The 17,912-nt window shown below is 37.4% G+C and overlaps 1 protein-coding gene across 2 annotated transcripts in view; it reads left to right on the plus strand.

The window, feature by feature from the left end:
- The first annotated feature begins 1,852 nt into the window (after positions 1 to 1,852).
- Positions 1,853 to 17,912, plus strand: part of csnk1g2b (casein kinase 1, gamma 2b) — a 51,161-nt gene continuing 35,101 nt past the window's right edge. The window contains exons 1-2 of one of the 2 annotated variants that reach the window (XM_022670216.2): positions 1,853 to 2,035; positions 8,872 to 9,737. In XM_022670216.2, the coding sequence (XP_022525937.2) occupies positions 9,516 to 9,737 (222 nt within the window). In that variant the 5' untranslated portion in view covers positions 1,853 to 2,035; positions 8,872 to 9,515. The remainder of the gene's footprint in view (positions 2,036 to 8,871; positions 9,738 to 17,912) is intronic. The other variant, XM_022670217.2, reaches the window with a different exon arrangement.

Here is a 17,912-nt window from a genome sequence, read left to right on the forward strand (position 1 = left end):
AGGGCATTGCAATAGTCGAGGCGTGAGATGACGACTGCTTGTACCAGGAGTTGGGTGGCCTGTTGCGTCAGAAACTGTCTAATTTTCCTGATGTTATAAAGCGCGAAGCGGCAGGATCGAGCAACCGAGGCCACATGGTGCGTGAAGGAGAGCTGGTCATCAACCAGAACACCCAGGTTCCTAGCAACCTTTGTCGGTGAGAGAGAGAGAGACGATGCTTATAGAGAGGTTATGTTGAAAAGATGGTTTTGCTGGTATGACCAGAAGTTCAGTCTTTGAGAGATTTAATTGAAGGTGATGCTCCTTCATCCATGAGGATATGTCAGAGAGACACGACGATATCCGTGCAGAGATTGAGTTATCTTCAGGTGAGAATGACAGGTATAGCTGGGTGTCATCAGCAAAGCAATGGTAGGAAAAGCCATGTGAGTGGATAACCTGACCAAGAGAGGCAGTGTATATTGAGAAGAGAGAACGTAAACATTCCATAAACAATCCATAAACATTCACATCATTTTACAAAAACATACTTATGAACAACACATGTAAAAATATACTAGAAGCAAACTTAGCTGCTGACATTATTTATTACTGTAAAACAGTTTTTTTTATTACATATTATTAAATTATTATGTATAATGTACATGTAATCTTATTTTTTGTCATTGCTAAATTGAAATTTATCATATATATATATTTTTTAAATCCTGTAAGTGTAATTCAGTATAAATATTACGTTAAGTGTTTATAGGTTTACACAGTCATTGTTGTACACTTGAGGTTGGTAAAACTATGTAGTGTTGTGATGGCTTACTACTGTTATTAAATTATTACTACATTTTAATTGTTAATACATTTCAATAATTATTAATCATCATATGCAAAACTGGAAAGATTCAATTTTTATTTAGTCCTGAAATTCAGATTGTGAGAGGCAGAAATAAAAAAATAAAATAAAATTGTGGAAAAATTTATGAAACCTCAATTTTTATTATACTAAATTCATAAAATAATATACTACATCCAATAGTTTGCATCCAATTTTTTATTTTTGTGCATAATATTGACACTGTCAAGTTACACTGACCAACCACAGCTGTAAAGAATGGAAGCCTATTCCAGCCACGTTAAATAAATGTAAAAAATACAGTACAGTTTCTTTCTTATTATTAGGTAAACTGTTCAAGTCATTTTGAGGAGTCATTATTTTGAGATGCTACCTCACTATTTTGAGATGCTAAGTCATTATTTTGAGATGCTAAGTCATTATTTAAGATTCTATTAGGGTCTCTCATTATTAAGTAAATTGCTATCTCATTATTTTTGGAAAGCAAGTCATTGTTTTTTTTAGATATCTCATTATCTTCAGTTGCTATCTCAATATTTTAAAATGCTATATCATCATTTTGAGATCCTATCTCATCCTTTTGAGATGCTATTTCATTATTTTGAAATTCTCTCATTATTTTGAGATGCCAAGTCATTATTTTTTAGATGTTATCTCATTATCTTCAATATCATTATAATTTAGTCAACTTGACAATACAGTTGTAGTACAATAGTTGTTATTTGAAGTTTAAAAATCTCAAAATAACTACTTAGTATATCAAAATAATGAGGTAGTATGTCAAAATAATGAAACGACATCTCAAAATAATGACTTAGCAATTTACTTAATCAAAAAATATGTGCTAAAATTTGTTTTATTATTTTAAGTAGCGGGAAAGAGCTTCTATAGCACATACGAAATGTTTAAAACACGCAGAAATTGTTTTTATTCCTCTTGGGTGTGCGCAATACTAGCACTGCCTGTATTCTCCAATGCAGATGCGTCATTTGGAGCGCGCAGCGGCTGTGGTGGGAGTGTCGCCCTACGCTTCCCGCACTGAACTCGGGAGGCTTAAAGAGACAACGGCAGAAAGCCCCGGTTAGCTGTTTTGGGAGGATTTAGATGAATAATAACTGTACAAACCTATGAATTGATTTAACAGTAAGGGAATATGCGACGCGCTGGAGTAGAGCTACACATGGAGAGGTAAGGTTTTGTTTATTTACCCACTTCTGTCCCCTTTCACATCGGCTCAGTGCGAATACGGCTGTTAGCTAGTGAGCTAGGCTAGCTTGCGTAGAGGTGTGTAACCCAGGTCCAGAAATCAAAAATCCATCTCAGGGTTTTGTACCAACCGATTTGGCCGCTTTGCTGCAGCTCAGAGCCGCCCATGCAGTTGGTACAAAACCCTGGGATGGATTTGTACTTTCTGGGCCTGGGTTACACAGCTCTAAGTACGGCTAAATTAGCTAGCTAGGTTAGCTAGCTCGTTAGCATTAGCTGCTAGTGAGACTTTGGGAGAAACGGATTGAGTTCATTTTGTTGAGGCTGTTTTTGCGCCGTTTTCTTAGACTCCAGTCGACTGGGTTTGAAGTCCAAACCTTAAATACTTTTATATAATTTTGTTCCTCGAAGATTAAAAGTGAATTCATGTCTGTAAAGTTCTGTAAAGGAGCTCATACAGCTGCAAACCGAGACGCTAGCATTGCCGCTGTTACTGCTGCTGCTAACCCCTCAGTATCGGTTAGCTATCTTTAGCTAAGCTAAAGGTAGTTAGCTTAGTTAGCTTCGCTAATAGCAAGGAATATTTGACCGATTTCTCTTGTTTTAAGTTGTTGAGATGGTCGTACAGGACTGCAGGGGGTTTACAACAAACTGTAAGACTACTAAAAGCAACGACAGTCCCTGTCAGACAATCTAAGTTGGTTTAAAGAACCGTTTTGCTGCCTGTTTTTCTCCAGTTTCAGCTGCTAACTAGCTAGCTGAACCACAGTCTTATTTTTAACGCTGCGGTGCCGTTCAGCTGTTCATCTGTCCAGGGTCAGTACAACGTTTAACAGTTCAGTTTTCTGTCCGTTTGGGGATTAATTCGACATATAATATGTGGTTTAAAACTAATAAAAACTGAATTTCATATTGTCCATTTAGTACAGTAAAAAATATTCTGTAGTTTCATTTCTGTCCCTCACTGGCTGAATTTCACTGAATTCACTTGATTTTTTCCATTGTTAACTTACATCAAATAAGTGAATTTGAAAAATACTCTCAGATTAACAATATGCAAAAATAATAATAAAAGTTTTTTTCCTGAAATTCAGATAGTGAGGGCAGAAATTTGTTTCATGTTTGTTTTTAAAGAATCAAGAAAAAAAAATATTATATAAAAAAAAAAAAAAAAATATATATATATATATATATATATATATATATATATATATATATATATACTATCAGATCTCTCTGTAGTATGAAAAATCGACCTTAAACTGAGGAAACTATATTCAATTAATTGAACATGTTATTATGCAATTATAACTATAATAAAATAAAAAAGAATCAATAATCAAAGAATAAAAAAACAAATATTTTGAGAATTAAATACGCTCAGATCCCTCTGTATCATGGAAACATCTCCCCCATTAAACTGAGGAAACTATATTAAATTAAGAGAACATGTTGATAAATTGAGAGAATAGTTTAGCCTAGGGAATTGTTTGTTATTGTAACGGTAAAGTAAAAGGTAACTTGTAATGTAAAGTAATATTTGTGTTCAGTAAAGAGTAGGCTATAGCTTTTCAACTTCAGCAAAAATATGGTAAATCAACGGAATTAAGGGTATGGATTGTTTACTTACAAAAATTATGCATTACATTTAGGAAATGTACTGATAAACGGAGGGAGTGACTTCCCTTAAACAAGGGAAAAGGTTTTTTTTTTTTTTTTTTTTTCCCAAATAATGGTAACTTTAATGTTGTTAAGCTAATGGTACATTTAAATTAGGTGAATGTTTGTTTTTATCAGTTAAAGGTATGGATTGGTAAATTGAGAAAATGATTAATTCAGTGAAAAAACAGATACAACTTTATAAGATTTACTAGATTTGTTAAATTAAGGTAATAATCTTTATCTATTATGTTTATATTTTGATACTTTAGGTGTTTTCTGTGTATACTGTATTTACTGATGTTATTTGAGTTGTTTCCACGCAGCTAATTCTAATTCTTTAGACTGCTTTTTGCAGTTAAACTGCTGATTTCTGTTTTGTCTCAGTGTTTTAAGTGCACAGTACATTGAGTGCCTATGTGGATAGGCCTCAGTCAACCTGCCAGCTGACTAGAAGAGCTTCACTTTAAACCCTTTAGAAAAGAAACCGACGCTTATAGCTGCAGCCTAACATCTCTTGTTTCAAATGACCTGCAGTGAATGGCCTCGTTTGTCTTTCCCGTGGTCACAGTCTGCTCTTCAGAGTGCTTCAAAGTGGCTCAAGCAGGTCTGCCGAGCAAATAGGCTGAAGGAAAGCTTTCATCATGACCACAGTTGTGTCTTGGCCAGGTGCTGGGCCTGGAGGTCACTGTATCTGATGTTAAGTGTGTTCAGAGTTATGTTTTTTTACAGGATAGGCGTGGGCAGCTGGTTAGCTAACACCATTTTGCTTCGCTTCCTGGTAGATTAGTGCGGCTCTGGCCAGCTGACGGCTTAGTCCACACAACCTCGAGGATTGAACCTAACCAGACCTACGAGGCTTACATAATAAAGGATGTGCTGGCCTGACAAATGTAGGCCTTTCATATAGTTTCCTAAACTAGTGGTGCTGTAATGACATCTCAGCCTAAATGATATCCTGTCTGCTCTGCTGAAGTTTCCTCTTGTTTTGGGGTTGAACTCGGTGACCTTTCCAGAGTTAAATGGCAAGCTGAAGTTGTCTTAGGTAGGATTTGCTTTATATTAGTATAAGTATTAGTAAAGATTTTTTTTAAAACGTGTATCAGCTTAAAACTCAACCACCCCAATGCAATACACATATTTATATATACACCTTTACATAGATATGCATATAGAATGTGTGTATATACAAGTAAAATAAGTGTATATTTAAACATACTGTATATTATTTATATCTGTGTTTAACAAAAATACGTACACATACACATATTCTTAAGATTAGGATACAGAATTTAATGAGCTCGTTTTGTATCTTTTGCTCTGCAGGTCAGCATGTTTATAAACTGTTTATAAAGTGTTGTTTTTTTATTTTTTTGTTTTGTTTTGTTTGTCATTAGCACCGGCTAAGTTTTATATATCTTTATCAGTGGAACTTTTAACCTAATTTTATTTATATTAGACCAGACCTTTAAGATTATTATTATTATTTAGACCTTATATTGTTCCAGGATCTTTTGTGATAAATTACATTACTGCCATTTTATGTCACAGATAAATTGATAGCTTATTGGCTTTCATTATTTCAAAAATTTCAGATGTGATACTGTATGCAAAGATTAACCATAACATTTAAAACCTGCCTTAAATTGTGCCTAATGTAGACCTTAAATGGAATTAATTAGCAAAATCTTGCTGTTTACTTAATCAGTGGCATTGCTTTGGATTCAACAGCTGACAGCAAAAAAAGGATAGAGCAGTAATAGCTCACTTTCAGATTGCCTCAGGAAAATAGTGTGATACATTGACTCAAATACCTGGTCCAGAATTCATTCTTTTGAATGAAGAAGCTGCTATTTATTAATGTTATTTTTTGGTTTTGTTTTAAGCAAGCCGTTTCTATTTTAAGGTAGTGTGGGTGGTGTTTGTCCATTAGCCATATGCAGTTTCAGGCTTCTTGTACTTTGAATTGATGAAATAGGTTATATAACCTTCTGTTTGTGACTCACCTGTGAATATAGCTGCTGAGTGGCCTGTAAGATGGTTAATAAATGTGTAGTTCAGCCTGCTGTGTTTTAATGATTGATTTCATGCTGAGAACAGACAGGCCAACAACTACACTACCACTCTTTCCCCCTTCTTCTCTTCTATCGGTGCCCTTTATTCAAAGTCCGACTCCTCCCTTCAAATCATATGTTGATTAAAGCAGGTTTATTGCTTTTAGATGTTTAGGGAGTGCCAGTCTGTTTGATATGCATCTCATTCTACATTTATGCTTTAGTTGTTTATAATCGTATCATGTTTAAAGTGAATACATTGATCATAAAGTAGCTAGCTATGCTAACCCAACATGTTAGCAGGCTATTAAATATTATTTAGAGCTAGTTACAGTATAGTGGAATAGCTTTCCTACACTTATAGCCACAGCCCTTTAAAGAAGGCACTAAATTTAGCACAGCTACTCAAAAGACTATTAGTTGGGCCCTATTAAGTGTTTAATTTTTGGGCTGATTTATTTTATTTTTTGTTTTTTTTTCTGTTTTCGTTTTTTTTTTTTTTTTTTTTTTTTCATCACATTTCGGATTTTTTGTTTTTTAATAGTGCGGCCAGGTGATTGAAAAACATTTTTATAAGATAATAATTTAATTGCATGCGCTGTTATTAATCTATATTAATCGCATGGAATCGCTTTCATCATCAAACTATACCATTCAATTGAATTTAAGCAAATGAATGAGCAGCAAATGAATGAAAAATTAAGCCTGTCATGATAATTACATAAATGGACATTACCTTAATATTATTTGATAATTGTGATATTGTTTATTGTGTTTATTTGTATGTTTATTCACGTATTCATCAGTGATCAGTATTTTGGCCAGTCATGCAATGACCAGTTCTTGCAGTGGGTAAAGAAAAAAGTATAGATTTCTCGATCTATGATTAATTATAAATTAATCACCTTCTATGGCTTTCTGTCTTGCACCTGCCTGGGCGATTTGTGGGAGTGCATTTCCTGGCTCATACCAATTGCTTGGTTATCCTAGGTCATGTTATGATGTTGCTAAGTGGTTGCCAAGGTATCAATGAGGGTTGCTATGGTGTTGCTTGGTGGTTGCAGTTCCTTGCTATGATGGAGTAAATACATTTTGGTGGTTGTCTGTACACAGAAACACTGACTTGAGCAAATGTGAAATGCATGGGACTGAATGGGAGGGATGAAACGAGTGAGGAAAAAAACGACAAATAGGATCATAACTTGGGGAGCTGTGCTGAAGGAGTGCATGCAGTTTGTTGGCTGTCAGCTAAAAGGAAGACTGGGATTTTGTGAGTTAAGGGGAGAAACAAGGGATTAAAATTTGCCACCATCATGGATTTTCAGTCCTCAATCTGCAGCAGTATTACTCGTATGGTCAGATATGTTGTGGCGATTAAACGCTACAGGATCTATTCAGGATGAGGCAAGTGGTGCTAATGTTAAGGCCAATGAGTATGTTACGCTCTTGTTGCTATTTTAAATTGACAGTGATTTTGTAAAACACGACTAGTCATTCATCCCTACCACTGCACCACAGTCACTTTTGGTAACAAACAGTACCTGTTATTAAACAGGTTTTCCAGTCACTCAGAGGTGTTTAAGGAGTGTGTGTGTGTGTGCGTTGACTAATCTTAGAACTTCCTGTTGCATGTTTTGTTAGTGTGACACATTTATAAAGCATCCCTGGTTGGTGTGCTAAGAGTTCTAAACATTGCTGGGTCTGGGGTTGGGTGGTATCCACTTTTTTTTTCATACCAACATATCGTCTCAAAACATTATTGCGCTACATGGTATTACCAGGGATTGGCATATGCTGCGCAATTCATGTGTTTACGTGATTTAAAATGTGATTTTGAACTGAAAAATTATTAAATACGAAGTTTGGTTTGTTTATAGACCAAATAAACACTGCACACTTGTTTAAGTCATACAGTCAATGTTCAGCCATCAGTGTGACAAATAAAAAGCATGTTTAACTTCACTATTAAGAAAACTTCACTAGCTAACATTCTGCTAACAGAACACATTCAAGTCTGTCTGACTTAAAACTTCACTTATAAACATTTATGAAGGAGAATGTTGGTGCACCTGAATTGACATAAACCAGAAATTTGTGTTTAATTTCTGTGCCTTCTCTGTCTTAAATGCACCTGAATCAATGAATTATTGTGCTGGCTCTGGTGTGTAATGGGCTTTATGCTCTTCTATCCTCTCCCCATAGTTCCTGCATCTCTTGTTTTAAGTTAAAATCTCTCTACAGAATTTCTTTAGGTTGCGAAACACTTTAAAACACAGACAGCTAGGCCTGTCACGATAAGAATTTGTTGTGGACGATATATTGTCCCAGAAATTATTGCGATACACAATATTTTTGTAATTTTAAGACTATTAAATGCTGACATGATAACAAAATAGCCTAAAAAAGCAATTATACATTTTCTAAAGACAGCAAACACTGAATTCATAATTTATTATAATTAGTTTGGGAATTTAAATACTTATTTCTACACTTACTTTAGTCCACACTGTGTCCAAACTGTATGTATTGGTAAAACTGATAGGTGGTGATGTTTCAATGTTAGAAAAATATTAGACTATATGAGGTCAAACTATAGGAGATGAGAGGATTGCTGGGGGTGGTGGAAGGTGATACCCGCATTGCTTGGCTTGTAATTTGTGACCGTTTTGTTCCATGCAGTAAAATCCCATGACCAGTATGGGTCTGACTGGATTTGATCTATATCTCAGCCTAATAAATGGTCCCAGTCCTCATACTTTGTTCCCACTGAGCTCTGTAGTGCTTGCTCAGTGGACATCCTTTCTTTCATGTCAATCATGTGGAGCATAAAATTGCTTATTTATGTAGTATCTGTCCAGTATTCAATGGTGTTTCTTTTGAAAAGTAGGCCTGTGTGTCAGTCAAGGTGATTGCAGGATTTGTGGAAAGCTTTGGAATGCATCATTGGGTTACTTTTTTGGACTAATTTTTGAAATGGATGCCGTTCATCATTTAATCAAATAAGAGCAGCACTGTTTGTTTATTGATTTGTATTGCAACTGAATGTCACATGACCTAATTCTCCTGTGTCTCCAGTACTGATCGTACCATCTGCTTCTATTGCAGATATCCTGGGGAGACAGCGCACCACTTTGCAGTTTGAACCTGCCTCGGTCGGACTGCGATGCTCGGGCATGAAGAATGTTTGCTTGTTTGCGCCATTTCCGAAAACTGACCTGGAGGAAACCATGAGGAGTCTAAGGGGACGTTTTGCAGTGGCCTTCTGGATCCAGTAGCAGGAACTGCGCCGATATATTAATATATAAATATATATATATATGTGTGTGTGTGTTTGTGATTGAGTGTGTGCATGTGAGTGTATGGGTGTGAGAGTGTGCTTGGTGTGAGTTTGAGTGTATATATGTTGGTTGTGTATGTATGTGTGTGTTTATGTGCGCACATGCTTGCACAGGCTGCCTGCGTCAGGCAGTAACAGGCTGCTCTGAGGACCCTCAGAGTCATCAGAGGAGGGAACCCCCCCCGATTTGGAGGATTACATCAGTGTTTGTGAGCTGTTCTGGATAGTGAATCGGCAGTTTTTCTGCTGCCATATAATCAGTATTTGTATATAGATATTTATATACAAACCCCTCTCCAATTCTCCTGCCCCACTGCCTCCGACCCCACTGTTTCCCTGGGGCTTGTTTTGACGCCTCTCTGCTTTGAATGGCCGGTAAGTAACCGTGGAGAGGCCAGGGTATCACAAGCTTATGGATTTTGATAAGAGAGGTGGCAAGGGAGAGGCCGAGGAAGGGAAGAGGATGTCCAAAACAGCCAGTAACAGGACTGGCCCCAGGGGCACTGGGACCAACTCTGGGGTCCTTATGGTTGGCCCGAACTTCCGAGTAGGGAAGAAGATCGGCTGCGGTAACTTTGGCGAGCTGCGGCTGGGGAAGAACCTCTACACCAATGAATACGTCGCCATCAAACTGGTAAGTCTTACATGTCCACAGTTTTAAATTAGTATGTGATTATGTCGAAGCAGTGTAAATTGATATTCACAACTTCTTAGAAATTTGGAGATGTATCTTGGTCTAAGAGTCTAGTTCCAACCCCAAACTAAACTTCATAAACTATTTAAAGTGCTTGATTGGCTAATTTAGCTAAACAAGTTAACAAAAAGATTTGTGTCTAGGGGTGGGCGATAGGGCCCTAAAATAATATAATGATATTTCATGGTATTTTTGCGATAACGATACTTTGGGTGATATGACAAAAAAAATAAAGATATTTAAAAAATACAAGAATTTTAGCAGATTTGTAACATAACTCCAAGTATCGCCATATATCCAGGATTAAAGTAAAATAAATGATACTGGACAGATATAATCTGTCTCTAGTGGATATTTAATAGGAAATGAGAATAATGTGAATTTTTCTTTTGCTTAAAACAGCAAAAAAGTTAAACCCTGATGTAATTAGGGGTGAGTGTTAAGGCACGATATTTCAGGGTATAATATTGTTAACGATATTCAAAAATGTTGGCGATATTATCGCGTACGATACGATATGGCACACCCCTATTTGTGTCCACTTTTTCATATGATCATATCATCTCACGTATTGTATTTAAAGTTTTTTATGTTATGTTTGTTTTGTAGCCCACTCACTAAGCAAGTTTTTGCATAAAGGTGTCCTACTGCTAAAATCCATTTTTTTTTGTTCTTTGTGAAATACAATAGGTCTCTCTGAGTTGTATATGATGCTGCACATGAAACTGTTCCTCAACCTCCATTGTTTGCTGTAGCTAGTCAAAGAAAATATTCAGAAAAACGATTTGATCAGGTGTCGCAGTGCTGTTAGCCAATCAGAGGCGATGTTTGCATGTGTGAATATTCATGAGCAGGAGGCGAAATCCTATCGTTTCTCCCCGTCCACTCCTCCACCGGACTAAAGCAGCGCTATACCGGATCACTGGCACACTTTTTTTTTCTTTCACAAAAAACAGCTCACATGGCATTCATACATACTAAAAATCACAACCAGACATTTTAAAATGAAAAAAAAAAAATGAAATTAGAACTTTTTCTAAATAGCTTAACTTATGAATGTCACGTCGAAATGTGTCTGGTTGTGCACTTCTAGTTTTCCGTTGTAAGTTGGATAAGCTACAGGCTACATCACACCACATTACAGCTAACTAGGGTTTAAAATACTCATGTTTCAAACGTAAGCATAAAATACTGTCAATTTTTATATAATGCAGAATACAGTATTTCCATTGTACTGGCCAATGGCTAGCCCTATTTCACACTGGTGTATCTGGTGTACAGCTGTATCCTGTTGTCTACAGTGTCAATTCACACTTTTTACATTTGAGGTCATTTGTATTTTAGTTGATATTGCTCAGCCCTGTTTGAGCATTGACTTTTTGTGAGTGTGATGAGTGTTTTAGAGTTTAATTAATTAAATTAAAGCTCTAGAATGGAAAACTTGGCATTGTTCAGCAATGAGAGATTCAACATTTTATCCTTTTTAACCCCAGTGAGACATCTCAAGTCAAATTTACTCTTAAAATGTGCTGAAAAGATTTATTCGGCTCTGTTAACATTTTCACATTTGTTCAGGATTATAAAACAGTCACCCTCTCAGGGTTTCAACTCGTCCTCTGAAACATGAGCAGGAATGACGAGGGGCTTTAAGGAAATAGGTGTCAGAAATCCATTTTTATCTCTGGGAGGCTCGTCTCCACTGATCTAACTGACTTCACTCACTTTTCAGACACAGGATAGAAAATGATGGGAGTCATACTGTCCCTGTCTGCTGATCTTCATTCATAGATAAACTGACACCGTGGTCCTGCAGGGAGTGGGAGAAGCTGAATTTAATGTTGATGGTCTCTCTGATAGCGGGAGAGAAAAAGAGTTGCTCAAGGTTAACAGGGTTTAAAGGGCTGCTTAATATTTTATTGACTGATATGTTTTTATTGGAGTCATATAAAGTTGTCAGGCGTTGGTATTCTGGGAAGTGACCATCATGTAACTTGGCAGGAGAATGGGATTCTCACAGATCACGTTCTCTCTCTCTCTCTCTGTCTCTCACTCACACACACACACACACACACACACACACACACACATACACTCACACTTAGTGACTGTGTAACAGAAGAGGATATGCTTATCCTGGCTTTTCAACATCAAACACTTTATTTGCATGCGTGTGTTGAAAAGGCAACTCCTTTAAATACCACCCTGAGCGCTGAACTGTGCTCACTTACACACAGACTTAGTGTGTATTAAACACCTTTTATAATGGTGTTCCAATAAATTACATAATGCTATTATACACCAATTAGCCATTACATTTATATAAAATATAATCCAATTATAAACCGATTTTTCAGTTATCTGATCATTCAAGTAGTCTGATTCCTTATTCTAAAGATCTGAATAAGAGAGCTAGATTATAGCTCAGTAAAAGTATATCTTAGTGCATATGTACGCCTAATCTCAGTCTTTATATGTGCAAAAACAGACCTGTAATGGCACAGGAAATGAGCGAACAGTGTTAAACACAGCAGAAACTGAAAGGTTTAAATAATCTTCTAGCTGATGTTTGTTCATATTGCAGCTTGATAACATTTTATGTGATGTTGCAAAGCAAAAATCTGATTTTTGATCTTCTCACCTGTATGTGAGAAATTATTCTTTCATCATCTTTAACTTATAACAAAATAGTCATACGTTTATCTGTTTACTCATTACAACAGATACACCTGACCTATGCATTACAATAGCTCATACCAATCAAATCAGTTGAAGGCAGTATTACTTCCATGATTGAACTAGTTCCAGATAAATCTACTAAACTGTTTTTACAATTTAACACCACACAATATTACTGCACAGTTTCCTGATGTTTCCATGCAGATGCACTTGTCATTTACACACTCACTTCTCACATTTAGCAGCCTCAACACTTTCACACCATCACATTTAGTGATCTTTCTATTATTTACACCTGATTCAATACACCCACACTAATAATGCCTTCAAAACATGCCAGTAGTGACATATTTACACAATGTCAAATGAATGCTAATGCTGTATTTACTATTTGGGAAGCTCAGATTTGCCCCCAGTTTAAGTGTTTGGTTAAATTTGCTTTTTGTTTAATTGATTCAAAACCAGCAAGCAATGTTTCAGAGTTTTATTGTCATGAAGAGGAGTTTTTGAAGAGCAGCACTCAGCTGTTGTTCTCCTGTAGCTGTAAGTTAGCCCTTGGAGGATTACGCTGCATTTATACTGCTCCGTCGCTTCAATGCACCTGAATGCACTGACCCCCTCCAACCGGTCGCATGTGGGCGTTACAAAGGTGTTCCCTGTATCTTCTAGTTAAATCGTTTCAATAAATGCGAAATGGTTTTATATAAGCTTTATTTCCTATAAACTAAAAAAAATAAATGTATAATAATAAATATGAAGGTTCGATTGAGCTTCATAACACCTTCTAGTGAGCAGCATATAGGTTAACAAAAGCAACTTTTACAGTTAATTTGTATATTAATATTTTCAAAACCCACCAGAGATCCCAACAATCTCAGCAACCTCTTTCCACACTGTATTACGCTGATCAGAGTCCCTGTAAATCAGCAGGGATTGATCATAAAGGACAGGGAAGCCTTTTTTCCATGTTTCTCTAGAAAATGTTTTCATACACTTCCCTGAGGACATGTATCAGGCAAACAACTGCTCTCTGATTGGATGGACGCATCGCGTTGGATGGATTTATTTGCATAAAGTTCACCCTGGCTTAAATTGTCATAGAATCACATCCTCTGGATTCAAAGCGTCGGACCCATGATGCACCACACGATTGCTTCTGACCAAGCTGGCTCTTCCCATTAAAAATGAATAGAATACTTCGCTGTTTGGTTGTCGAGACGGACCAATGTAAATGCAGCTTTAGGCTAAGGTCGGGTTGTGTGTGTGTAGCTACAGAGGCTTCACTGCTTATTATAATGGCCAGTCAAATGGGTTCACTTTCGTATCCTGTTTAGAATCCAGTTGGAGGCTAAAATGAAGAGTGAATGAGCTCCACCTGTGTTGTTGGCTTCTTTTGTTTGCTTAGGAAAGGTCACAGTCAGTTGAAATTTTGAAAAATGTCCTTTTGTGTTTTGAAAATAATTAAATATATAATGTAATTTAGTAGTTGGGATATGTGTGGGAAATATAATTTTTGGATTACCTCTGGTAATCAGCATGTTTGGATGATTCAATACATCTCTAATACACCCAAACATGCCCCAAAGCGAGTATTAACTTACACAAGATAGCTAACTAGCTAGTGTAAAACAGAACTCCTTTTATTAATTGTGTGAGTACTATGTTCTCTGGAATTATGGTGCACCATCCAATACTTATGGATGGGATGAGTTTTAGAGTTGGTAACAGAGTTTGGGATGAGATGAGTGGTGATCCACCAACATCCTGGCCTGCAGAATGCAATCAAATGCCCACAGCAATGCCCCAAAGTCTATTTTTTTGTTCTAATAATTACCATTGATTTCAGAAGAAACAATGAACAAGCAGGCGTCCAAATACATTTGTCAGGGAGAGAGAGAGACTGGGAGAGAGAGGGCGGTAAAGCTGAAAGGAGGTCTTTGTTAGGCGGCTCTTGTGCACACAGTGCTGTTCAGTGTTTGGTTCGGGGAGAAACCCACCGGAGACCCGGACTGTAGCAGAAGACTGGACCCACTGTATATAAACACAAACACACACTGGAGCTGGGGATCCCAGTGCTGTAATGGGAACAGCTACTGTGGTTGATGGCTGCCGGTAACTCGATCTGTAATTGAATTATTAACTGATTATTTTGATGAGTGATTGAGTAATCAGAGTTTAGAAAAGATAGAGTGGACTGATCTGTGACCCACCCAGCAGCAGTGAAGAGTGGCTTAAGAAAATAATTAGGACTTCATTAAGAGAACTTTTGAGAGCATTTCTTATGAATTACCATATTTTTCAGCCAATAAGGTGCACTCTTAATAAACGTCTTTTGTATTGTCTATTATCATGCATTAGGCACACCAGATTTTATGGCAGGCTATGCGACACTAGTAAGAAACAGTGGTGTCGCCAAGGGTGTTTTCCTTTTAATAGAGCAGGTCTCGCCACTAGGTGGTGATGGTGAGGTTACTAAATGAAGTCAAGCTAAGCTAAGTAAACAAAACTGTAATCCTTAAAATAAAAAAACAATTGCTTTTAAAGTCAAACGAGCACTGGATGTTAATTTACACAAATTTCTCTTTTGAAAACTGTTGAATTGGGTGACTTAAGTGCCTGGGTGCATTAGCATTAGCGGCTAACCGCTAGTGCTAGCAGGACGTAAATGCTACCTAACAGCACTACACTGAGGAACCAAGCAGTGCTAGTATGGGTTAGCAGCAGGCTACAAGCAGATTTTACTCACCTCTGAATGTCAAAAGACTTAGTGGTTAGCGGCTAATGCTAATACTGCTCTAGCTTTGGCACTGGAGAACTAAACTGAAACTCCTGTATAACGGTGCACTTCAGCTGAGTTGCTTTACTTCTCGTTACAACCTAACAGGTAAAATTCATACAAAAGACGCATCGGATTATAAATAGGTGCCCTGTCCAAGTGTGCATTATAGTGTGAAGAATACGGAACGGTACGGTAATTTATGAATTTATGAAACGTTTTTTGTGAATCCTGCCCCATTACCTTTCACATATCCCAGAACACCTCACTGGAAAAAAGCTCTTCAACTGCCATTTTTCTGTTTCTCTGACCAAGAGCTTTAAAAGCTTCCTGAGGAACTGTGAGCCTGCACGTCCCATTCCAATTTTAGACCTCGTCTTAACTCCTGTTGTTCAGTTGACCTTTGGTTAGAGTTCATGACCTCGTTCACTCGCCTGTATCTGGATCATCTGTGTTTACTGCTCTTCATTTAGAGTGTTCACTGTTCCTAGATGCACAGCACTTCATAGAACAGAATATTTAGCATGTGCATATAATATACGTACTCTGAAGGTTAGAGCTGAGCAGCATTCTGCTGTTGTAGTTTAAGCTGGTGTATTAGACTATTAGACTATTACTACAACTAACTAATGCAAAATAATACCCTGTCTGCCCCCATTTTTAATTGTATAAGAATATACACTAGTCCAAAACACAGGTCCTTCTTCCTGTATTTACTTGCTCTGCCCCACCCAGGGCTGACCAATAGACAGAAAAAACTTTCTTACATGACCATTTTGGTGCTGCTGTGATGAGTTGTTTGATCAGGTATGCGTGTGTATGTGTAAGAGAGGGTGTGAGATCCTGCATTTGCATACTTCCGTTAGCCTACTCATGTTTGACGGGGTTCTCGCACACTGGAACATGATTCCCCTCTCGTGTGTTGGTGAATGAAAGAGAGTATTAACCCCTCAAAATCCTTCACACCTGCTTTGCCCCCCCCTTACTCTTTCTCTCTCTCTTGTCTTGATCCTGCCGTTTTGATTATATGGAATGTAATATTTTATTTTACTCAGTTTTTATTAACATAATAGTGTGTTTTATAATATAATTTTTAAAAATACTTTTAAAAAAGGTCTAAAATGTACATTAAATTGACTTGTTTTGCAAGACAATTAAAAATTAATTGATGGAATTCTTTTATTTAGCTTTCTTATTCCAAAAAGCCATAATTATACTGGTTTGTCCACAGAAACTGAAAGTCAGTAGGACGGGCTGGAGGATATTGTTGCATGTAAGCTATATAGTTGTTGTTTGCACTTTGTATGTTACAAACACCGCTGTGTCATCTTTCATGCTCTAGGTTTTAAGTATATTCAGCCATTTAGTGGTAGTTAGCTTGCTGGAATAGCATCATTGCTACGAGCACTACACTGAAGCTAGGCGAGAGGAGTCAATGCAAAGCAGGGGTGTTGGGTGAAAAAGAAGCTCTCTGATTGGCCAAAAGCACTCTGCTTATTTACAGATGTTGGCATGTTTGCATATAGTGCTGGGCACAGAAATGCATTGGTTGAGGGGTTATACCTTAGATTTACTTCCTGTTTGTTTGGCCATGCGTTCACGTAGATGACACGCTAGGTTTTGAACGTATCTGTTCACGTACTTGTGTGCTATGTTTTACTGGAAGCTTCCATTTGAGGGCATTTCAGGCGTCCAACTGCACTCCGAACAGCTTGATTCAAGGCATGTCATTGTGTCTTTGCTGTTGTAACCTCGGGAAAAGTATGTTTTGCGTGGCTGGAAATTAGTGCAAAGTACTTATTATTTTAATTAATCATGAGCTGTTGGGCAAGTAACGGGAGTTGTACCCATGGGAAGCAGAGATGGAGGTGCTAAAAATAATGAAATAAAAACACATTTTGTCTAGTTGAAAACATTATCAACAGATTAGTAGATTACCAGAAAAGTCCCTGAGTTAACAATGTTCGACTATGCCGCTGGTTCAGGCCTCTGGAAGTGTACTACAGTGTGCTCCTTTCAGTTTTGGGAGTGACTGGGCTGGGCGGCGAGGGCTGGTACCAGATCGCGGTGCATGTCTGTTTGTGTTTGAAGCGCCGGGATCTGCCTGCCGCAGCTGCCACCTCCATCTGGGAGCCTGAAATCTGATCTAAAACGCTGGCAGGCAGGGCAGCACACATGGCCTGGCATTTCTGAGGTGGAGTGGGATGGAGTGATTGAATCAGGACTGTGTGATACAGACATATTGTGACTATTTTGCATATTGTGTTTGATCTCTAAATGCTCCGCCCACAAATGCATTCTTTCATAACAACTGTTGGGTGGTGGTAGGTTGCAGATTTTGCTGTGTTTGTTCTCAGTCTGCCTGGTTCAGCAGCATAGTCTAGCAAGGGAGTCATGCTTCCTCAGCTAGGAGCCCAATATTGTGTTTTGACTCAAACAAGGATATATTTTTAATTAAGCTCAGATGAAATTTGCTTGCATTCTGTAAATCTTGCCCTTCTGGCAAAAAATTGGATATGATGGAGTGCAAGTGTTGGTAGAGTATGGTCAGTCTTTTCATACATCAGTATAAAATTACTGTTTATTAAACATTGAAGGAAAATGCACAAAATCTAGACTGTACATTAGTTGACAAACTATCTATAGGTAGGATCTATAGGTGA

The sequence above is a fragment of the Astyanax mexicanus genome, chromosome 12 (assembly GCF_023375975.1).
Source record: "Astyanax mexicanus isolate ESR-SI-001 chromosome 12, AstMex3_surface, whole genome shotgun sequence".
NCBI classification, from domain to species: Eukaryota; Metazoa; Chordata; class Actinopteri; order Characiformes; family Acestrorhamphidae; genus Astyanax; species Astyanax mexicanus.